The 24398-nt window shown below is 46.5% G+C and overlaps 1 protein-coding gene across 5 annotated transcripts in view; it reads right to left on the reverse strand.

Moving 5' to 3' along the window:
• Positions 1-24017, reverse strand: part of EEIG1 (estrogen-induced osteoclastogenesis regulator 1) — a 40096-nt gene extending 16079 nt beyond the window's left edge. Inside the window, exons 1-4 of one of the 5 annotated variants that reach the window (XM_064469118.1) lie at positions 23828-24017; positions 21810-22445; positions 789-909; positions 440-469 (exon numbers count right to left, since the gene is read on the reverse strand). In XM_064469118.1, coding sequence (XP_064325188.1) covers positions 440-469; positions 789-909; positions 21810-21955 — 297 coding nt within the window. In that variant the 5' untranslated portion in view covers positions 21956-22445; positions 23828-24017. Of the gene's footprint in view, positions 1-439; positions 470-788; positions 910-1122; positions 1146-1538; positions 1556-1599; positions 1617-21809; positions 22446-23785 lie in introns of those variants that run through there. The other 4 variants (XM_064469117.1, XM_064469121.1, XM_064469119.1 and 1 more) reach the window with 4 other exon arrangements.
• Positions 24018-24398: the final 381 nt, after the last annotated feature.

Raw genomic sequence — 24398 nt, forward strand, 5'->3', positions numbered from 1 at the left:
TTTTGCCTCCATGTCTCTTGTTCTTTGGAAGGTGGTGATTTCTGCTGTAGATTTCTGCCTGCACTCACGAGGCAGTGAGGTGGCTGCCCCAGCCACAGCTGGCTGCTGTGTTCTGTAGAATAGAAGTGGAGTCTGTGTTTCTTTATTAGCAAGACGCTGCCAGAAGCCAGAGAGTTCACATCTGACTCAGAACTTCCCCAAAGTTTGAGGACATGCAGATCATCTTCCCAACCCCCTTCTCAAATCCACATCCAGTGCAATCTGGATCCTGTCCCAGCAAGTGGATTTTTTTCGGGAAATCACTTAACTCAGGCTTAAACTAAGAACTAATGATCATCTCTCCAGATTGTTTCATGCAGCAGCCGCTGGTTTCTAATGGGTGTAAAGCACTAACAGAAGACAAGACCATTATCACTCTACCACATTTGCCCTTTCTTACCTTTGAGTAGGTTTTTCCGCCCTTCAGCTCCTATAATGGGAGACAAAACAAACAGGAAAAGCAGCTATTTTATGTACTGGGGAAATAGGGGAAAAGTCGTTACTCAATCCTGGAATTTGCTCTCAGGATTTCACAAACCTCTGTCCCTCAAGGGTTACCACCACCCTGGTCACTCCCACCCTCTGTCAAGCACCCTTGCTGAAGAGGGAGGCTCTCTTCAACTCAATCTTTCCATCCCACCACTGTCTGTGCAATTCTTCTTCTTGCTGCCCAAAAGCAGTTAGTAACCAACACTGGTTACTGGTACACTGGTGGTACTACCTGCCAGAAGCAGAAGCTAGACACTCACCTTACGGACAGATACTCGGCAGATGCAGGGGTCCAGGAGTCCCGTGGCTGGGTTGGCACTCATTTTACACACAAAGGTGAATTTCTTTTTCCAGCGGACACAGTTTTCCTGAACTTCCTCTCTATGGGAATAAAAAACAACAACAACAAAAAGTCTTCAAATAAATGCACAAAGCCGTATCAAACCCAACTGCTAAGTATCTTTTTTAATGACTGGTGACCTGGCCTGCAAAGGGCCTCTATAATGAAGCTTGGTCCATACACCTGAAACTGCACCATGCAAAGCTGTTAGGTTATCATCAAGCTTTTCACCGGTCAATAGAGGTAAAATCCACCTAGGTTACAGGAAAGACTTATCGTAGGTTACAAGGAAAGACTTATCATCCATCAACAGTTTGCCTTTAAAACTCTCACAAGCTCTCCAACATTTCCTGCTTAGCCGGTTTAGCTCATTCACCAGTCCGGCCTGGACGAATCAACCTCTGTAACTGAACTGGGCTGAAGGTTCATAAGCTTATTGTCCTACAAGGTGCCTGTTTTGTACAGGCTCTGTACAGCAAACGTGCTATGTGTCCTGGACGGCTTGTCCTTCCCAGGCAGCCATCCTGCTTCTTATGCTGGGACTAAGCCAGTGAGGATGGCCAGCTCGAAGCAGGACAAAAATGCATGTGGAAATGCCCCTGGGTGCATGCAGACAGGAGGACCATGCCAAGCAAACACTGTGCTTCAAATCATGAGGGGGTGTTTGGACCATAAAGCAGTCTCAGCCACGGAGGAGGCAGTTGTCCTTTCACAGGTTCTGAGCAGCCTACTCGCATCTCCAGGGTGAGTGGGGAAGCGCATGGCTCCAGCATAGCCTGAGCTGCAGGAGGAAGAGAAGCAGCCTTCCCGAGCACAGGAATTGCTTCAGGTATAGCTTTGGCTTCTGCAGACCCCTCAGGGGGAAGCTGGATTTCACCCTTCAAAGGAGGCAGGTTCAAAGGAGCCTGGAAACAAGGTGTGTGGGTCCTTCCACGGGGCTCTGGTTCCCCACCAAGCCTCTGCAGGACTCGATCCCTTTATGGCTCGGAGCTTGGCCCTCTGCCAATTAAGTTCTCAAAGTAATGATGCGGGGTGGGGGGGAAGGCACTTTTGACAGCTATGAGCTAGCAAATTTGCATCTGGCTCTTATCTCTCCTCTTAGCACAGGACAAAGGGGCAAAGGCACCCGATAAAATGTTTGCTTTAGCAGGGAAAGGGAGGCTTCCTACCATCTGACCCGGGCACGGTGCAAGCCAGAGAGATCTGTGGCAAAGGGGAGAATGATCACTCCTGGTATTGCCTCAACTTTCCTCCTGGGAAGGAAGTGCAGAAGCTGGTGCATGGCCCAACAAGCCCTTCTGCAACCTCGAGGTGAGCCCAACAGGACGGATACCAGGGATGGGATCCTGATGCAGGAGGTCCCCTCCAGTCCTTTGAGCTATTTTGTGGGACCTGAATGTGCTGGCCAAGGCAAACAGCAGAGAACAGAAAAGGAGTAGCTGACAAATAACTGAAACCTGTAATCCTCTGTAAGGTAGATGAGGACTGATCATCCCTGTTTAAAACATGGAAAAACAGGCAGCAGCAATTCCTTCAAGGCAGTGAACTTGAAACTCCTTCCAGACAGAACTAAGGCTAGCTTAGTCATTGAAGTCATTGAAAACTGAGACATCTAAGTGCCGAAAATACCTTTGAATCTGGGATTAATTCAAGATGAAATCTGGTTCTCATTGCTCCACTAAACTCACTCCAGCTCCTTCAGACAAGAGAAGAAACAGTTCCAGAGGAATTAAAAAGATTTCGCCTATAATAAAATATTCACCGAGCCAGCCAAATTAGGCAAGTTAAATTTCAGATGTGAGGTGCCTTAAACCTGACCTAATAGTAGGTATCTCTAATGACCTAAAGGAAGGAACACTCAGATACAGATGAAAAAAGGAATTCAACAGAACAGAAAAATGCTTGCGAACACACATGCTTCAGAAATGCAAGCAAGGTACATGGAATACAGAAAACACCAAATATTTTAGCAGCGTTAGTTGTCTTTAAAAAGGAACTGCTATTTTCTAAAGAGCAAGGCTAATGTTAATTCTGCTAATGACACCAGAGCTTCAAGCTGAATCCTGGAAGGCAGCTACAAGTGAATGATCTTCAGATCAGACAGGTACAACAGCACATTGCTGCAAACCTCATTCACAGACGCGGCTCACCGCTCTAACTCCTGTCACAAGTGAGTATTTAAGTGAATAAGCTCCAGCTCCCGAACGCCCATCACATCTGCCCGGCTCCCTGCAGCTGCTTCGTCAGTAGGATCGGCAAGAACTGCTCTAGCGTGCGAGTTTCCTTACTCATGAGTTCTTGCTTGTATTACAATGCAGCTATGATTAAGCATCTGCTGGATGCTGCTAAGTCCAATGAAGGCTAATTACTTCAAAACGTGGCAAAAAATACTGATTAGTAATAAAGAGCTCCTTCATAGCTAATATGCTGTTAGCATAGGCTCTGCTAACAGACATTCTGCTGCTTATTAAGGATGTACGTTGGCTTTCCAAAACTGCTGTAGATACCACAGGGCGCAAGGGATTAGGAAAAGGATTTGGGGGGTGGGTGTGTGTCTGTGTGTTATGTTACCCACAGCACTGTGAAGATGAACCCAAGCTACAGGTGCATGCATAGCTTGGGGCTTTTTATGTCTTCAGAATAGTCTGCACAGGGCGGAAAGGAGTTTACAAGATAAAATGCAAAGCTGCTTTCCAGTCACAAGTTTCACAATCATTCAACAGTGACTTTCAACTTTCTTTTTTACTTTAAAGAGTGGCTTTTAAGGGTGGGGGCTGGGTCTGTATCATTAGACAAGCAAGCAACAGCACTATTGTTTCAAGCCAAACTCTAAAAAATTAGTTCCACATTTCCAAAACATGGCATGCGGGGAAGCGATGGGCTTCCCCTCCCATTCACCTCCCATCCAGCTATCGTTTGGCTGGTACTTAGAGAACACTAAAACAGGAAAAAAAGTGGGCTCAGATGAGGAGCAGTTTTATATTGAGCCCTAGAATATTCTCTGATGTACAATTAGGAACCATCATACAGAAACCAAAAATACACAAGCAGCGTGGTGAGGGCTACAGTGAGAGAGGCGTTTCCTTCCATCCTAATCACAAGGCACCTAAAAGCAAAGCAGAAATTAACAGCTTAAAACCAGAAGTGTCTAATTTTAAAGTTTTACTCTGTATTTGGAGAGCCAGAAATATATTAGACCAATGCCTGGTACTAGGTGCCAATTCAATGGGTCTTCAGAAGTTTGATTTTAAAAAAGCTGTCTGTACCATTTTGCAAAAAGACTCCCAGAAGGTTGAATCCTTGCCAAGCTAAGCTTTGCCCTCTTCTGACTCGAGACTTATTCAAGCTGTGTAATTACTCTTCCAGACCTAAATATACCTCCTCAGAATAAACCAATGCAACCCTGTGGCAGCTTTTGTGAAAAGCGGAGTTCCAGAAAGAGGTTCTCGGGGTCTTCTAACCCTGGAGCTTCTCATCTACCTCCAGCTCCTTGACCAGCCAGGAAGGACACTTTACTGCATCCCCCAGCCGCCATCCTACCTGTCAAGAGAAGATTTACCAGAAAAAGAGCAACTAGAATGTGTACCACCATAGCACGGTATGAATCCAAGTAATGGAAACAATGCACAGCAGTGACCCACCGGTTTATCTACTCTTACGGAAGTAGCAGTGTGCTCGGTGAAGCCACCAAGACCTCTTTGGGTTCGAATCTCATACCCAGCTTTACTGCAGCTCTGCAGAAAGGCAGAGGAACACGATGAACAGATTTTAGAGAAGAGATGTTTACCAACTGTGATTTTAGTGCCACAGACAGAGTAGCACTGTTACAGAAAGCCAAAAAGCTCACAATGAATGCAAGTTAGCTAAAGCAACCACTTCTAGAAAAAGGCCACATATATGACTCACGCTATCTTGGGCTGCCATAGGTCTCTGTCTCACAGGAAAACTTAGCTAATGAAACACCAGAACAGAAATCAAAACTTCTATTTACAGATTCAAAGCTGAGTTGGGCCCAACTGTGTATCATGCTTCAAACACACAACCTGGTGAAACAGTTTTGCCTTGCTGTAATGTTTAGAAAAGCAGATGTTTCACTCTTACTTTATAGCAATAGTCACATATAAGACAGTTAAAAGTACAAAACATCATAAAAAGGCCACAGGCTTACTGGGAGGGTGACGACAACAGAAAAATAGCTTTCTAATGCCAAACACTTCAGTAGAGCAATGTGTCTCCGTCTGATGTTTCATGCACAAGAGCAGATGTGGGAAAATCTCAGGCTAAATGAGACAGTACATAGATAAGCACACACAGAGAGCTTCTTATTCAGATTTCCTCATCATCATCTACACAAAGAGGGAGGGCAAGCTTTTCTATTTCTGATTCCCAGTCCACATGCTCACTGTCCCCCCGCTCGGAGATGCGGATCTGTGTCAGACCCTTCAAGCAGAACTAATCCTCCTGCCTGCTCGCAGCAGACAGTACTCTGCATCCTCCTCCCTGGTTTGCCGCTGCATGGCAGAGCACAACATCACTGAAGCATCTCGATCTGATAAAGCACAAGAAAGATAACACCATTTGAAAGAGGCCAAGGAGCCAAGTCCCAGCTCAGATTCATTTAAGTGCGATGGATTGAAAAGCAGCCCTCGAAGGGGCCCCGACACACTCTGGCAGTGGGTCTTTTGGGAAGGAAGGTACTACAACCTCAGTGATGCAGGCACAATCCCCTCAATCACACAGGGAGGAAAAGGAAAAAAAAATCCAGTTATTTCAGCAGATTGCACCTGAAGGGCATCTTTTACAGCAGCATTTCTTTACACAGCTGTTTTCAGCTGCAAAGACCCACTAAAAAGACAATGTCATCTATTCCCCAGCACTTCCAAAGGGCTGAATTAGAGCAGGATCACTGACACTCCCTTAGCTTGGCAAAGTCTGGAACAATCCTGTGTTATGCTCCACAGAAGATAGTTACTATTTTAACCAGGTTATCTAGTGCAAAGCTGTAGGAGAGACCTTTGGTAAAGGCAAGGAAAAGTCCCTGAAAACCCTGTTTCAAAACTGACTTTCTATGATTCCCAAGTCAGTAACAGTATTCATACCACTGTGCCCACAGCTTGCCAAAATTTATACCATCCTACAGACACAGCAGGACCTGCTACGAACAGAGGGCCTAATCACTGCCTACAAAGCATAGAAAATACAAAGGTGGGTGAACATATACATATAATAGAAAGCAAGCCTTCATTTATCCATTAGCTGGTTTAGTTATATGATACGGAACTCGTAGGTATCCCCAAATAATGGGCTAAGGACAGGGCACTTCACGGCAGCACATGTATTATTAAAGAAAACTGCAGCTCTGAAGCTTTGCCATCAGATACCTGGCAAGGAAAAGGAGAGAAATCAACAGTGAGCAAGATGCACCATCGGCAGACAGCACACCAAACAGCAGTGTGGGGACATATCACCTTAGTAAAGGCTTAGGGCTGCTGTCGTTTTTATCTTGTTACCAAACTCATGAAGGCCAAACATGGGTATAAAGCAGAAGCAAACACGATGCAGCAGTTTGTGCTGGAAGCTCAGTGGAAACGCACCCCAAGAATGAGAGGTGGCACACAATATTCCTTGGGCAACACCATACAGGACCCATAAAAAAAAAAAGCTGCTGGATACACAATGCATGGAAATCCAAGACAGTTCAACCTAGAGGCGTACAACTGCTTTAGGGCAAGTTATTTACATGGAGGGGTTTTGCCTCCCCTGAGCAGAATAACAGAAATGGCTGCAAGTAGCTTTTGATAATAAAGTTACTCTGTTTTGACTGGGCTTACATCACTGACCAGAACAACTGCCAACCCAAAGAGCTGGATGCCCCCCCCACCGCGAACAACACCGTATTCTCCAGCTGACAAGTGCTGGTTGTGTGTAGAAGACATTAGCAGTTATGATGGAAAAATGGCTCAGAGACAGATGATGCAGACTGTGTTACTAAGAGAACTAAGCAAGCCTTTGTCATTTGAAACAAGACTTATTTGGATGTTTCACTGCAAGTGTTTTAAACAAGGGTTCAGCAGTAAGGTCATCACATCCACCACCTACTTGCCGAATTTACTTCTGAATTCACAGCAAATCTGTTCCAATGATCCGTGGTGAAGGACATCTACCCACAGTCCCCTCTGGGAGTTAGCTCATACCTATCAATTTAGTTCTTCATTCACACCAGAGGGGAGATACATATGGGCTCTCTAAATGCCAAATTTGAACACCGCTGCTTTTAGAATGAAACATTTGCACAACCCAGCAGTTTTGGGGGGGAACAAGGCAAGCTCCAACATGTCCAGAGGGCTTCACTATGTTTGCTCGGTTCTGCCTTGCAGCAAGAGATGGACATACACCCACTCCTGGTGTTCACTGGCACTTGGGAAGGTGGGGGAAGAGGGAGCAGGGAAGGAGGAGCAGGCGAAAGTCAGCTCAGGAAATTAGATTCCACTTACACAGTTAACAGTACAGCCTGCATAATCCCTATTTCACTGGAGGAGAGACAAATACAGGAAAAAGGATTCACAGCAACTGTACAGGAAACAAGCTAATGGAAGAAACTTCAGCCACAGCTGAGAAACCAAGGTAAGGAACAGCCAAGACCGTTTCACTGGGGGACAGGGGACAATGACAACAGCACCAAGTATGTGAAAGGCAGGCGAGGAAAGAACTGGAGCAAAAACAATGTGGCGAGCATGAAATAAAAACAGGATACAAAGAATGACTTAGAAATCCTCCTTAGGAATAAGGTGTTAACTAGCAGGCAAGTGATTGACTTTTTATGGCTTTAACCTTATTTTCAGAAGCGGCCTATTTCTGTAGAAGCACAGCTTTTGAACTGCATATTACGGTTCCCTCCAAGGCAGTGATCAATCTTGATAAAGGTCCAGCAGTACAAACCAGGGAGTGATAATACCTACTGGAGAATGGGGGTGGCAGTCAATCACCAGCAGAAAACCCTCCAGCATCAGCATTCCTAGTTGTGTATTAACAGCTTCTTTGAAAGGCAGCAATTCAGTTACGTCTGGACTCCAGTCACATGCATTCAGGCATATATCTTTTATAAGTGATAGACACGAAATCCTGCACCTCGTGCAGAATGTCCGATAGGCAAGAGCGTTCCAGTGCAGTCCATCTCATGTACTCTGAATCACTGCACTGGGTAGCCACGCTCTCCAGTACATCCAGGGCTTCTAAAACCTAGCATTAGGGGTTATTTTAGACAAAATATATTTCCAACCATTCCTTGTACCTAAATCTTAACTTTTAAGCTCCTCCTAACATGAACTATGTTAAAAATACTATGAGAAACAATGGAAGTTAAAAAATAGCATGCAGCTGGTGACCAAGTGCAACAGCAGAAGTTGCATAACGAAATAAAAATTGTGCCAAATGAAGAAAGAAAGTCACGGAATAATGACCCTTTAAAACTTGAGCTATAGAACAAGTCAGATGAGTTTTGGAAGGGTAAGTAAGGGTGGAGTGGAGGGAAGGCAAGGGAAATAATTCTAACAGACTCAGCTGCAGAGCAGCAAGAGATGTGTACATGGCACTTTACAGACAGGACATGCCTGGCAGAGCCAGTCTGCTTTGAGGTATTTATAATTTACATTCTGTCATCTCAAAGCAGAGGAGAAAACCCAGACATCAGGAAAACAAGGACAAGAAGGGACTGTAACAGTAAATGCTGTGCAATACATCTACTGTTACACACTGTGCTGAAGACACACCAACCCGAAGTAGCACATATCCAAGGACTTCTTGCCACATCTATAGAGCACAAGCTCTTTTTGGTCAGAGGCCAGGGACGTGTGCCAGGAGCAAAAACATCACAAGCAAAGAAGAACTAAACTCAAGTGTAAAGAAAGGAATAACTGGATAGATGACTCAGTTACTGAAACACAAGTCTGTAATAACGTGCGTATTGAACGCTGAAAGACGCATTTGCTGTTTTTGAACTCTGATCAGGCACTGAGTCACCACACCAACTCCTACTTCTATTGTTCCGATAGACTACGCTGGAGCTGGATTAGCCAAGAACGAACCACATGCCAGGCTGCCAAGCCCACCACCAGTGCCTTCCTCTCACAAGCAAATTCACAAGAATTTCAGTTAGAGAAGCAGCAAGAACAGGTCTACACTGCATATTTCCCTTTGAATCCACCCACGTCAGCCACCAGCTACTATGCTCAGTTTGCTGTATGTTGGTGCTGCCTTCTCCAGTCTGTCTCAGGTGTGTTGTTCCCCTTGCTCCGGCAGTTGCTCTGTGCTGCGGAAGACTGGGCTACTTTGCTGTTCACACCCAGCACACTCTGAAGAACTTGTCTTAGCTCTGGGCATAAACACCTTTCAGACCTTTTTTTCTGCAGCTATGACCAGTGAACAATCAAGCGTGCTCTGGGCGTAAAACAGGCATGGGAACAACTTAACTAAAAAGGCTCGTGAACTCTTACCTATGCCCCCGGCCAAGCCAGCTGAAGTTCAGAGGATGAGCAAACTCAAGATGAGACACCTCCATATGACTGGGAGATGGAGGGCACAGAGGGACGGGGTGTCCATGCTCACTACCAAGCTGCACAGTGAAAAACACAGAAGAGGGAAAAAAAAAAAAATCCCAACTCTCCCAGGGTCTGTTTGCCCTTTGGACAAATTGCAATTCAAATCTCCCCTGTGGTTCTAACAGATCAGATAGAGGAACTACAGCTTCAGAAGGTCCCAAATGCTTCAGAAAAACTCTGAAGGTTTGTTCTGTACAGATGCTTATAAGATTAAGGCAGATTAATCCACCATATTTCAATACGTGTCTCTCTATCACACCATAGCTTGAAAAGCCTTTTCACTTCTGCCAGACTGTAGATATAAAATGAAGATTTGCAGATTATCTGTTGCTTATATATTTATAAACTTTCTTCATCCTCGAAGCGTTAGCTGTCATTCTGAGAGATTCCAGATTTGCCTTGTGCTGACTAAATTTAAACTCCTATGGAAGAAAGACAGCAATGTAAACTCCAGAACGGAGAATTCTGATAACATCACTACCACACAGGGTACAAGAGATGGCTACAACTCCATGATGCAAGAAAGCTGTGTTTGTAAACAAGATGCTCTTACAAAGAAAAAAAGAAAGCTACCTTTCAAAACAAAAAAAAATCCACACATGCCCCTAAGATGAGAAAAAAAAATAATAATCAAGACATGGGTCCACTCAATGTATCAGGGCTTTGCTGGGATAGTAAATCTGGAAAATGAAAACCTTGAAGGGAATTGACACAACACTAGGAACAACATCCCTGACTCAAGTGATGTGCACCATGACAAATCTTTTTGCCTCTGAGGCAGATTCATTACATGTGAAGACATACTGATGCCAGAATAGTTGTCTTTTTTTTTTTTGCCAATATCAGCCGTGTTTCAACCAGGAGAGTTTGCCAGTATAGCTGTACCAGAGAAGTCTTTATAGTGCAAATTAACCTGCAGATGAGGCCAAGTTAATTTCTGGAATAATTTCATTAATACTGTGTGATGTAACATCACTGCAATTTGGCTCCAGTACGCTGAAGAGCCCTTCAGTAAATAAGATGCCTGAAGTCAACCCCAGTGCTAAAAGTAGGTTTAGTTACCCAAGAGGTAACACCCTATCCTGCTCAGACATGTTCTCCTATGAGTCACTTCTACATTTAGTCAAAACCAATACAATAGTCCAGGAGAAAGCCCTTTATGTTTACAGCAGCTTTTTCATTCCCCGATGAATACAGGTGTTTTATGGTGGTTCCTTTATAAAGGCATCATTCAGCAGTACAAACCAGGTCACTGGTTTTAAGGACAAAGTACAAACATGTTCTCGCTGAACCTCCATCCCCTCCATCAATTCCTATCGCTGTTAAGGTTTATCAGCAAAAAGGCTACTCAGCAGAAGAGATCTGCAAATTAAAAAAGGCTGCTGAGTAAAGCCTGCTGCCCCTGACTCATCACCATACTAGTGGTGATGGGCTGGGTTTTCTAGACCCTGCCCGTCCCAGTTTTCCCTTCCCTTTTGCCCCGAATCTGGAGCGTGTCAGACGTGCTGATACACCACGGTGCCAGAGCCAGCAAGAGGAGGGGATAGAAAGGGGTCTGAGACAGAGCAGTTAGAGCCCCTTTTGCTCCTCTGGAGCCATGGCTCCAGGCAAACACAATTCTCTAAGACAGACAAATATCTCATAATGCAACTTGTCCTAATCAGAGAAATGTAATTTCATACATTACATCTTGGTAAAAAGCAGAATATGGGACAGCTCTGCATTTTGCAACAGCAGTCAGAGCTGGTTAAGCCCCTGGGAGATGTTAGCATAGGCTCCCACTGCTCAGCTGCCAGGAGCAGGTTTCTGAGGATCAGAGTGTTTTTACCTCCTCTGTGGCTGTCACTACCAGATGTATTCAGACACATTCCCTTGATTCTCCCTACTGAGAGCAAATGATGTTGAAGATGTGTATGCATCACTTCTGGAGGGAAGACAACATGCAGATTTGTTTTGAAAGAATGGACGTACTTGCATGGAAGGCAGGAAAAGCCACTGCTATGAACTTACATCAGAAATGGACCTTAAAGAGAAAAGAGTGGCCAAACAAAGTATGATCAGCTACTCCCAGTACAGCAGAGAAATGGTATTCAACAAAGCAGAAAGGCAGCAAATATAAGAAACAGTTATAGGAAATGCACTCCTCCACAACACAGAATTTCCCTAATGGCAAGGAGCGCTGCAGGCTAGTGAAGGCAGAAGATAAGCAGCACTGCACTTGAAAGGAATTCAACATTTATGCAGATGCAATTGCCTGGTGTTACTGAACTTTGAGATGAAGCATCGCAAGCTGCTGACAGAAGCCAGGAAAAGAGCTTTCCTACAGAGGGGTTACTGCATAATTAATCTGTAACAGAGGCAAGCACACTACCTCTTGAACAGCCCTTATTGCTTAGTCTGGAAACAGGACACTGCACTAGCTGGAGCTGACCTGGTACAGCAAGTCTATGTCAAAACGTGAATGCTAAAACTATTGCTCTATTCCAGAGCAATGGAGCATTAAGAGATCTGGAAAGACTGCTGAATTATAAATATCCTAGATGCTTCTCTCATATTCTGTGACACGGAGGCACAGCCTGGGTGATGATAGGAAGAAGAAGAACTAGCAAGAGAAACAGAAAAAGCATGATGAAAACACAGCCAAGCTGGCAACCCTCCTCTCCCCAACCTATACACATGTGAACAAAAATCCACTGAAAACCATGATACCACACCCAACCTCACCTTTGCTGTTTCAAGCATGGATAAAGCCTGAAAGAGTCTGATACAAGGCTGGGGAAAAAATAATTCTCTAAGCCTGAGTTTTTCCAGACAAGCCTTTCCTTCCCTCTCTCCTGGCTATTTGCATTTTTATTTCGATGAGCAATATTATCCCTTAAGGACTGGAAACAAAAGTGACCGGACAGAGAACATGGCAATTGGAAACCTTTGGCAGGGTTCACTCTGGCCTCCCCATTTTGTACTCCTTATGCTCACAACTTGCATTTCAGGAGGAATGAAAACTCCAGCTACAGTGCAGGAGCACAGGTAGGCATGTGCTAACCAGTCTTTCATGTGGCAGCTGGCTGAGGGAGTCTCTATTGATCATTAACCCAATATCCATTAGTGAAACATCTTGCTGCAGTCATTTTGTACAAAGTTTTACTCTGGAAGCAAAAATGGAGGTATGTGACTACCCCAAACTGAAACCCTGAGCCACATCCCTTTCACAGGGTTTCCTATTACAGATTCCTTGATCTGCTTTTGCATTGGCAAAGCCAGACTGGACCATAAAGCTTGATAGAAGGGCACTAAACAAGACCTTAAATTTTGTTTTCTACATTGGGTATGCTGAACAGCAACAGAAGGAACTTGCATCTTTTAGGCAAACATGCAGCCCTAGGAAGCTGCAATCCCAAAAGAACGTTTTCTAGCTTTAGCTGTTTATTTCAGAGAGCACATTTCAGGCTAGTTACCAACCACCTGCACGGACAACGGCCTCTGTAGGTCTCTAAAGCTGCATTGCTCATTAGTGCTGCAGCTTCCTAGCCCTTCCAGGACAATAAATCCATATACTCTCTTCCTTCCTCCCATGTAAGCACCCTCAGTGCTTTCATGCTCAACAGACAGTGTTCATTTCTTATTTAGAATACAGCACGCAGCCGTAAAGGTATTTTTAGCTTCAGTCACATCTCCTACTACAACACGGGACCTCCTTCAAGGACTCCTCTCACCAATGAGGTACGATAAATTCACCCAAAGGAAAGGCATAATCCTGCTCTCTTGACAGCTCAGCTACTTTCTATCCACAGAGAAAGCATCTGTTACACAAGCTGTATATGCTACTGCTTATCTAGAACATCCTGACTCTTCCACGCTTGCCTCCTCCCAATCCTCTAGTCTCCATGTGCTTCCTCTTCATTTTCTTTCTCATCCCCATAACCTAGTTCCATTTCCTCAATCTTTTTCTCATCTCAGCCTTATCAATTGAACTACACGGGAGACTCACAAGAAGCACGTGAAAATTACATCCATGAAGATCAGCAATTTTGAATCCAGCAGAACAATTCCCTTTCTTGCTCATCAGATTAAAAACACACCAAACAAGAAGGCTGTTCATCCAGTGAACACAGGCACAACTGTTTGTCTAGTGGGAAGTGCTTTTCAAACCCAGGCACTAACTGAGATGCTGAGTCCCACTGTATGGTACCAGAGAGATCATGATGCCAAGTCCAGAGTTACGATAGCGATGTGTATCGTGCCTCCCAGCAAGGGCACTTGGCATAACATGAATAAATGGCAAGATAAAAAAGCCTCTCATCCTGCAGTGTAAGTAGCTGGTACTGGGATGGGGTAACATCCAGCCACCTGAAATAATCACTGGTACAGCACAGGTTACTGATACAAGGTCACAAGCCATTACAGAAGGAACAAGCAGATCCAAATGTCAGTCCCGGGCATTCCTAAAGGCTTCGTTTTATTATACAACGAGCCACGGCTACAAAATAATTCCTGATCCATTTCTGGGCAGGCTGCAAGCCCAGCGCGGAGCCGGCAGCCCTCAGAGGATGCAGAACATATCCTGTTTGAAAACAGGAGGCCACATACAGAGCCACATCCGTCTGTCCTTGCACGGATGAGACCCTACAGAGCCAAGTGCAGGTGGATGCTGTTAAAGCTCACCACCCTGCTCCATCAGGCTTGAGAGCAGGCAGACTTGCCCTGAAGTGAGGGAGGTTTGTGATCGGAGGGAGACGCTGGGTTCTTTCCCAACAGAGTATCAGATGTAGCTTCCTGCAATAAAATAATAAGAACTAAATCTGTACCTACCTCATTTATCTAGAAACTGGTACCAGAACAACTTGCCATTGGCAACTTACGGCCTATTAAAATACCAACCACTGTGCAGTGAGACCACAGGCTCCCAAAGGCATGCATGAATTCCTTGGAAATACAGCTACAAAGCTAGAGTCAACACTGATAGCAGCTCAAGAGCACAAAGAATAAACAGACTGGAAGCCATTTAGGTTTTCCCCTGTATTTCAGAAATAAATACATGTATTTAAGGGGGGCACACCCCCTCCTACCTCCCCTGTCCTCAGCCAGAGCTGATAGTATTGTCACCCTGTAAATCAAACAGGCCAGAGAGCCCTAGTCTCAAAGTAGGACATTAATTTTCAATGAGTAATTTTCTGAGCCAAGGCCTGCTTAAGTCACACAGATAAAGCTGTTGCTAAGAGTTAGCTGTCAAAGCAATGCCAGTTCAGAATCGGTGATGAGGGGGAAGTTTGAAAGCCAGCTGTATCTGAACATATTTACTGATGCTGTACACACAGCCTATCCATTACAGAACTTTAGATTACAGCTTCTGGTCAACAAAGCAGCCCCTGCCTGAGCAACAGCAGGCGGAACAGGAGTCAGAGCATGAACAGAGACTGTTCTTTACTCATCAGGATACAGCCCCCGTGGCAGGAAAGTTTGAACGTAATTCTGCCCGTCTTGTGACAGGCTCCAGCACGGTGACAGGAAGAGGCAAGTCTGGCATGAGGCAAAACAACCCACCCCAAAGCCTCTGTAGTTGGACCCTGCAGGTGTAGCAGCCAGAGTCCAAAAAAGGTGAAAGAAATGCTCTGCAAATTCAAAGTGCAGCTTAAGATGGTTTGTGCTGGGGACCTTGTGTTCTATCACTTCTGCACTTTTTTCCAACACCCTCAACTTGCCAGAGGTTAAACCTCATCCACTGCTTCTGCTTTCATGACTTTCACCTACATTTAGCTACACTGTTGGAATGAAGCACCTTTTTCTCATCTTTGCTGTCTAGTTTCTCTATATTTGTTTCAGGATGCAAGCCATGCAGGTACCATGCCATAATATTACCTTGAACTAGGTTACATTTTATTGCAAATAATTTCTAGAGGCTGTATTCAAATGCCTCCTCCACTAACACCCCCAGCCGACTCCTGAGGCTGCAGCCAGGCAGGAAAGAAGGATGTTACCATGTGAAGCTGCTCTGGAGCATTAAAACTTGCTCTCTTGATCTGTATATTAGGAATATATTTATACATAAGGAAGGCCTACATTTTCAGACATGTCTGCAACAAAAACACTTAAAAAATACATTATCACACCATGTATTCTAGCAGAGGATAGAGCCAAGCACACATTGTCCTAAAATACAGACTAGGAGAACAGTTTAGAGCCACAACCAAGTTCCTCTACTACACCCTGGCAATTCTGCTTAAATCAAGAGGCAGAACTCAGCCAGCGATCCTCTCCTTTCACTACGGCTAGCTTTCTTGCCCTCTTGGGGACACTGACTCTAGAAGAAACTATTTAGTTACCTACCCTTTGTTTTAAGGCAGACAGTGGTGAAGATTTAGATCTCAACTAGCCTGAATTAGTCCTTTAGCCTCTGATTAACCAGTTAACAATTTTCCAGTCTGAAAGAGCCGAATGTGGTGAACCTGAAGGATCCTGTAACATCAGGCACAGTGACTATTTACGTAAAGACAGTGAATTAGTTGATTTCTAACTCTTACTACTGAAACACAGCTGCATTTCAGAGGTGGGGTGACTGCACCTCCTTTCACAAAGGTTTCTGAACCCCACACACCAGCCACATGTTAGGGCAATGCTTCTCCCCCTTTATTCATGTCCTGCAGAAATGAAAAAGTTGTGTATACCGCTAAGACATAATGATGCTTTGCATCACACCAGCTAAGGAAAGCAAATAGCTTTAGGTCTGTACCGACATAAGGATGACAAAGCCACACTTACACAGAAGCAGACCTCAGTCCACAGGGAGCTATTGGTATGAAGTGCCTCCCCAGATATCAGCATTTCCTTTGGCTTTCTGGATGCAGCTTTACACACATAGAGGGACAGACACACAGACACAAAAAGCATGCAGTGCAGGAAGTGGCCTTTCGCTCTTACTCAGTTAAAAATTGCAAGGCTAAGAACATTCTCAGTTCAGGTTTACAGCACCAAAATACTTTGAGGCTGGACCACCCTAACAGGGTCAGCTCTTCTCAGATCGAGCCTGCAAGCAAGCAGCTGCTGGGCTGCAGAAGACTATGTTCTTTGGTTCAAACTGGGACAGCAAACCCAATCTGAAATGCTGCATGTGCATAGAAAAGCATGGTTCCAAAGGAAATAGTCTGAGGTGCCTTCAGAAGACAATGAGGAAGGTGGGAAATGCCCTCAAAGTTGCTCAACTCATGCAAAACAGTCTTTGCTCTAGAGTCACCCAGGGCTTTCAGAGTATAATCCCTCCCTTCAAATCCAGAAATACCAGAGTGGAACTGTTGGCACGCTAACAGAACAATGTAGGATGAAGTGTCAGGAGTCTCTGGATAACACCTGGCTTTCCACGTCCTTCACATCATGCACCAGCAACACTCGCTGCCAATATGCAAGCAGAAATCAATCAGCACCGAGGTAAAGAGCATTTGGCTGTCACTCAACATTAACTGATACTGTAAACTGGGGCGGGGTGGGCAGAATTTAATGATCTCTTCCTCTTCTATGATACCCGAAGATGTACATAGAATCATAGAATTGTTTAGGTTGGAAAAGACCTTTAAGATCATCAAGTCCAATCATTAAGCCAGGACTGCCAAGTCCACCACTAAACCATGTCCCCAAGCACCAGATTTAAACATCTTTTAAATACCTCCAGGGATATGACTCAACCACTTCCCTGGGCAGCCTGTTCCAATGCTTTACAGCCCTTTCAGTGAAAGAAATTTTTCCTAATATCCAATTTAAGCCTCCCCTGATGCAGCTTGAGGCTATTTCCTCTCATCCTGTCACCTGTAACTGAGACCAACCCCCACCTCACTACAACCTCCTTTCAGGTAGGTGTAGAGAGCAATAAGGTCTCTCCTCAGCGTCCTCTTCTCCAGGCTAAACAACCTCAGTTCCCTCAACCTCTCCTCATCAGACCTGCTCTCCAGACCCTTCAACAGCTTTGTTGCCCTTCTCTGGACACGCTCCAGCACCTCAATGTACTTCTTATCCTGAGGGGCCCAAAACTGAACACAATATTCAAGGTGTGGCCTCACCAGTGCCAAGTACAGGGGCACAATCACTTCCCTACTCCTGCTGGCCATAATATCGCTGATACAAACCAGGATGCTGTTGGCCTCCTTGGCCACCTGGGCACTGCTGGCTCATGCCCAGCCTGCTGTCAGCCAGCACCCCCAGGGCCTTCTCTGCTGGGCACTTTCCAGCCCCTCTGCCCCAGGCCTGGAGCGTTGCCTGGGGTTGTTATTATTGACCCAAGTGCAGGACTCGTCACTTGGCCTTGTTGAACCTCATACAGTTGAGCCCATTGATCCAGCCTGCCCAGGTCCCCCTGCAGACGCTTCCTGCCCTCCAGCAGATCCACACTCCCGCCCAATTTGGTGTCATCTGCAAACTTCCTGAGGGCACACTCGATCCCCTCATCCAGACCATTGATAAAGGTATTAAACAAGACTGGCCCCAACACTGAGCCCTGGGGAACACCGCCTGTGACTGGCTGCCAACTGGATTTAGCTCCATTCACCACAACTCTCTGGGCTCGGCCATCCAGCCAGTTTTTTACCCAGAGAAGAGTACAGCCATCCAAGCCATGAGCCACCAGTTTCCCCAGGAGAATGCTGTGGGAAACGTTGTCAAAGGCTTTACTGAAGTCCAGGTAGACAATATCCGCAGCCTTTCCCTCATCCACTAAGCGGGTCACAAGGAAGAGATCAGGTTAGCCAAGCAGGACCTGCCTTTTATAAGCCCATGCTTACTGGGCCTGATTGCCAGCTTGTTCTGTACGTGCTGTGCGATGGCACTCAAGATCGTCTGCTCCATAGCCGAGGTCAAGCTGACAGGCCTGTAGTTCCCCGGATCCTCCTTCTGGCCCTTCTTGCAGAAGAGCGTCACATCAGCCTGTAGCTTTAGACACTCAGTTGGACATCCAGGCTCCTGCCTGCACCAATCCATGGATCCAAAACCTCCTGATGAGTTTATTGTATCATCTCTCTAGGAACAAAGACACTCTCCCCCAAAAGCTTAAAACTGGTACAAAACGCAGCAGCCCATCTGCTTCACAAAAGCGGTTGCCATGAATACATCCCTACTGCTCTGCGCCTGCTATATTTAAAGATACTTGGGAGGCAACTGAATTTACTGGCGGTTGTGCTATTTAAGGATCTGGATTAATGCTATTCAAGGAATCTACTGGTAGTTCTCTGTGGGGAGGTACAGCACCTGCCTGGGGCTACACCTGGCTCAGATGCATTTTCAGAAGACCAACTTCTATAATCTAACAGGAGGGTGATAAACCCACAGACAATAGATACTTTTCACGCAGAGCACTGTAAACTAAAACAGATGAGCCGTATCCTCAGAAGCCCCACCAGAGCGTAAGGAGATTTTTACAAAGGGAAAGGAAAGGACAAGCGAAAGGAAGTTTACAGTTGCAACTTTAGTCGCTAAAATACCCATGGTTTAATGCAAGGCTTGAGCACAGCAAGTATGGAAAAAGGGTACCTGCCTGCAAGAAGGAAAAAAAAAAAAACAGAAAACCCAGGAGAGGCAAATCCCCAAAGCCAAATGTGCTGACAGGACCTGGACCTTTTCCAGAGTGCCTTGAATTCCTAAGAGCTTAAGTCTTAATGCATTTCAGACAGGTTCCCCTCCAGCCAGGCTGCTTTGTCCCAGCCTGGGCAGAGGAGGTGTGAGTGGCTCACAGTCTGGGAGGGGGGTCGTGGCCTGGGGCGTGCTCTGCTGGACCCACAGCACTGGGCCGCAACAGGTCCCTGCAACCCAGGCTGAAGTGGACTTGGGACTGGGACAGGCTGACGGGAGCTGGCAGTACAGCCTCCCACTTCTGCTCTGCTCCCAGGTCAAATTAACCCAGTGCCACCTAGCAACTCATTGGATATATCACATCCCCACCTCTTGCCACAGACATGCAGAAGCTGCCAAGTAAGTCTACGGTAAATAACCTGTGAAGTCTGTCTCTGGAGATTCTTAAATTCTCAGACAATGCTCTTCTTTCTACATCATGGGTCACTTAACTGAGAAAAAAGAAAACTGATTTAACGTGCCCTATGAAGGCTTCCTATGCCTACTTCTCCCCCGTTTACAGACTCCAAATGACATGGGATACCTTGTTCAGATCAGTTCTCTGAAAACTCACGGGCAGAAAGAGCAACTGGTCTGCTTGATCATAGCTGTATACCTCCTATTGCCACAGACCGCTGAAGAAGCCTGAATTGATTGCAGAGCAGACACCAGACTTTTTTACATAAGCAGGTCACATAAGATGACCCGACAGACATTACAACTTCAAACACAATCATTTTTGGAAGTGGTTGATTTCAGAGAAACTATCACAGATCCTAAATAATGTACAGACTTCTAACATAACACGGACAGAGCATCTCCTTCCCTTTAATCTTTTCCCAGATCCAAAGAGTATCAAAAAGGTCATGGAAATGACTAGAGGAGTGTAGAGCAGAGCCAAGGCATGATCTGGAAGCCTTTCCACACAGTAACTCTTCTCCTCACTGTTCCTGGAACCTTAAGTTCTTTAAGTTTCTCTAACTGCAACAGGGGAAAAATATTTGGTAAAGGTCAAATGACTCAATACCCCTGAGACCCATAACTTTTCAAGCAGGAACAGGTTTCCATGTGCTTTTGGTTAGAGTACAGACAGGTTAGGGGAAAGGCGGCAAACCCAACAGCCTACTTCCCCTTTGCTCGTTTATAGGTAATCAAGCTGGTACAGAGTAACGTGTATGTTTGGTTTAAGTTACAGATGATTTTGCTGCTGGAACACATCTGCAACACACTGTACTGAGCGAACTGCTGAACCCCAGCCAGCTCAGAAAACAATCCAATGCAACCCAAACGGCTGGCAGCATCAGCAAACTGCAGCGACGGCTCCTAGAAGCTGCTTTCAGGGGTGAGAAGAAGAGGGAGATCGATATTTCTCAACACAGGCTTTTCCTGAGACACCCTCCAGTTCAACTCATTTTATTATGTCTCTGGGAAGCAGAGGGGTTAATTTCTTTCCAAGTTCACATACTGTTTGAATTCCTTAGATAAGCTGCTTCCACCATACCCAAGGATCTAGCCTCAGGGGAGAACACTATAAGGAAAAGCTCTTTTGATAGACTTTCTTCAAAAGAGAAATTAATTCAAAGTCCATTTTTGGAGGTGTTCCACGCCCACAGCTTCTACAGACTTCAGATGAGGTTGCACTGTGCCTCTGGAAGAAAAGCTGAGCTTTGGGCAATGCCCTGCCACTTCTATTTGCAAGACAGAAATGTTTTATGCTTGCCCAATAAAATCTTCTCTCCTGAGATGAGAAAGCTCAGTGTGCAGCACCACAAATCGGAAAACCAGAGCAATCCAGGCCTTAGCTCTGGGATAAAGCAGTTAACAGCTAGCACTAACTAATCCTGTACCTTTAAAACTAAGCAGTCACTCAGAAAACTGAAAAAACAAGTTTTGAAAGCCACTGAAGTCTTCCTTCACATCTTGAGCCAGAAAGAAAGCAAGTCAGGGCTGTTATGGAATTCGCGTTTGCATACTGCTGGTGATAGTCTATGTGCATAGTTGGAAACAAAGCAAGTTTTTATTAGCAATTAGTAGTAGGAGTGGGGACAGACCTGCATGAAGGAGAGAGAGAAATGCCAATACACGATGGCAGAACAACCTTTTAAAATGCACAGAAGAACTATCCCAATATGACAGATCACATAAGAAAATACCGCAGCTATAAACTTGGAGATGCAATGGCATCGGTTCAAGGAGATAAACTGTATCTTTAACACAGACAACTTTGACTCCAGGCAGCAGTTTTCCCTTGCACAGCAATTTGCAATGCAAAGCAAGCTACTTCTACTCTTACCAAGAACAGTAATTCGGGAGGAAAGGGGGAGAGCAAAGTTTGGAAGGGTTGATTTGCTTAGATACAGTTTTCTACAGAGCTGAGTTTCAAGTCAGGCATGAAAGCAATATAGCTTAGGGTCTGAAATAGCATGGGAGAAGTTGGGCAAAGGGGGGGGGGGGAGAAGAAAGGGAGGATTTAATCCACAAACCTCAGTCCCTTTCAGAGCAGCGACCTCCCGCTCCCTCCTCACATCTCTGAAAAATTCAATCCAGCTCTGACCAGCCCAACACCACCCAGGTTCAGAGCTCTCCAGCTATGTTCTTCCCCACTCCAGAGAATGATGCGGCATGTGGGGCCCTACAACAGAACTATTAAAATTCCATCAAGGGGTAGGCAAGTGGTAGCCATATGCTAAACTGCTCAAGTGAAGAATAACCAGGGAAAGAAGCACAGCTAGGACACAAGTCTGCAAGCAGCTTCTTACCTGGTAGATAAGCTAGCAAAGTCTCCCCCATCTAGCAGCCTGATTTTGCAGAACAGAACCCCATTCACAAAGGGGACAGCAGTCAGCTCTTCTAGAGTGAAACTTGTCTGAAACTTGAATTTCTTCTTCTTCATCAGGAAAGCCATGGGCAAATTCAGTGTGGAAAGCCCAGGAATTCCAAACAAGATCAGGAAGGAGCAGCTCAAGACACACACAGACAAGCAGAGGAACGGCACTCGTTCCAGGAGCACAAGCAAGGAGTAAACTCCAGTTCAGTTACAACGACGGTCCAGCTTCAAACGCACAATTCTCTTCTCTTTGGTGGTCGGATCTGGCTGTGGGATCATCGCCACGGCAGGCTTCAGGTGTGGAGGAAGAGGTCAGATTAAATCTCTGCAACATCTCCAAGGGAAAAGGGAAGGAAAGAAGCCGGTCTCAGCTCCAGACCAGCAGGAGCTGTCCCAGTTAGAGGCTGCAGTGCTCGTCTTCAGCACAACCCCTCCAGAAAGCATCTCTCCTGGGAAGTCATCTTGAGTCTCCAAAGAAGCCTTAAGTCTGCAGGCAGCACATTCAGAGAGCTTTCAGCTTCTATCCCCTCCTCTTGTGCAACTCCTTGTTACAGGTCTTTGGGTCAGCCTTTGGGAGGGAAATGAGTAAATTAGTCCCAGCCAGTCTTGGGCTCCTCCTCCTCCTATAAAACCTGTTTGGATGGGTACTATTCAGTCCAGACTCATACCCATCTCAAGAGGTATGGCCCCAATTAGCCTGGCCCCAACATCCTCTTTCCCCTTTTTGCCTAGAGCAAGCTTCACTGTTGTCATCCCCCTCGGAATTTCTGTTTTGCAAAGCAGCTAATAAAAAATCTGCTCTATTTTCACCCATCATCTTTAGAAGCAGTTTACAGAGCAAGATCCATCTAACACCTATTCTAACAAGAGTAAGCAAAGCTGTCTCAATAAATACAAAAATCTGTTTCTTTTCTATTTTTCTGACCAGCTCTAAGTATTAGCACCCGCATCTTATAAATGGAGAAACCAGCACAGAGGGGGGGAAAAAAAAAAAAAGCAGTCTGCTCCAGATTACACAGCGTAACAACTGAATCAGGTCATCTGCCTGCCCAACAGCCAGGCCCCCAAGTATGCTGCCTTCCCCAGCACCAGGTCCACACCAAGCCATGCCCTGCATGGTTCAGTTTTGGGGCTAGAGATGGTCATTTATTACACATTTATGCAACACCTAAGCCAGAGAGGCCAAGAGCTGATTAGCATCTGAAACAGACAAGGTTATGAACACTGGTCAGTAAACAATCCTCAACGATACTCAGAATTAATGACTGCAAACCAATGCAGGCAAAGCTCCTGCTGCCTGCAACGGGTGGGTGATTAAAGCCCCTCTTCCTGCTCGGGCAGGAGTGGGTGAATCTAGCTGGCTCTGCTGGGGCCTGAACACCTCCCCAGAGGCTCCCTCAGAAGCTGCCTCTGACTGGAGCAAGGGGGCAGGCTGGTGACTGCTCCATGCCCCTGCACTGAGCTGCAGCTAGGTCTCAGCCTGCCTTCCAGCCCCCTGGACTGTGCACTGAGATGTGGACACGTCTCAGCCCACCTCTGGGTCCTGTGGACCACACACACTGGGCTGCAGCGAGGTCACAGCCCATCCCCTAGCACCCCTGGGCCATGCACTAAGCTGTGGTTAGGTCTCAGCTCGCTTTCCAAGCCATGCACCCAACAGCGACCAGGTCTTAGCCTGCCTCCCGGCCCCATGAGCCATAGAGTGAACTGCAGCCAGGTCTCAGTCCCTCTCCCAGCCCCAGGGGCCATGCAATGGGCCGTTGCCGGGCCGCAGCCCACCTCTAGCCCCATGAACCACGCACCAAGCCGCAGCCAGGTCTCAGCCACACCCCCTCACCCCTCCCAGTCCATGCACCGAGCTGCAGCCAGGTCTCAGCTCCCCCTTCCAGTCCAAAATAACGAACTGACCTGAGGGAGGTCTCAGCTCATTTCCCAGACCTCTCCACCGACCTGCGGCCCGGTGCCGGCCCGGTCCCTGCCCGGTCCCGCTTGCACCTCCCGCCCTCTCCTCGCACGTCCGCCACAGGCACCGCTGCTCCCCGCCACAGCCGCCTCTGCTAGCGCTACGCCAACTGCGGCCGCTACGCCAACGCCGCAAGGAGCCACAAGGCAAAGCAACACCACCACCACACTTCGGGAATACCACCCCGACACTACGTAACCCCCCCAGAGGGGGGAGGGGAGCGGAGTGCGAAAGCGGCACCACCCGATTGGGCAAGCAGCAAAGAGGCGGGCCGAGAATGGCAAGACTGTGATTGGTTGTTCCGACACGGGGCGGGGAAGAAAGCGTGGGGATTGGAAGCGGAGGGTGCCGGTTTGGGGAAGATCCGCCTCCCTGGTTGAGGGGGTGGGCGGGAAGTGGGGCGGCGGGGGGCTGCGGCTGCGCCTGCGCCGCGGGCAGACCGAGGCATGTTGTTTCTGCCTGACGTGTGCTCCCGGGTCGGGGGGTCCCGGAGGCTCCCCGCGGCTCCCCGCGCCCCCAGGGGTGTCCCATGGCCCTTCCACAGGCCGAGCAGCCCCG

Source organism: Phalacrocorax carbo, chromosome 18, assembly GCF_963921805.1.
Source record: "Phalacrocorax carbo chromosome 18, bPhaCar2.1, whole genome shotgun sequence".
NCBI lineage: Eukaryota > Metazoa > Chordata > Aves > Suliformes > Phalacrocoracidae > Phalacrocorax > Phalacrocorax carbo.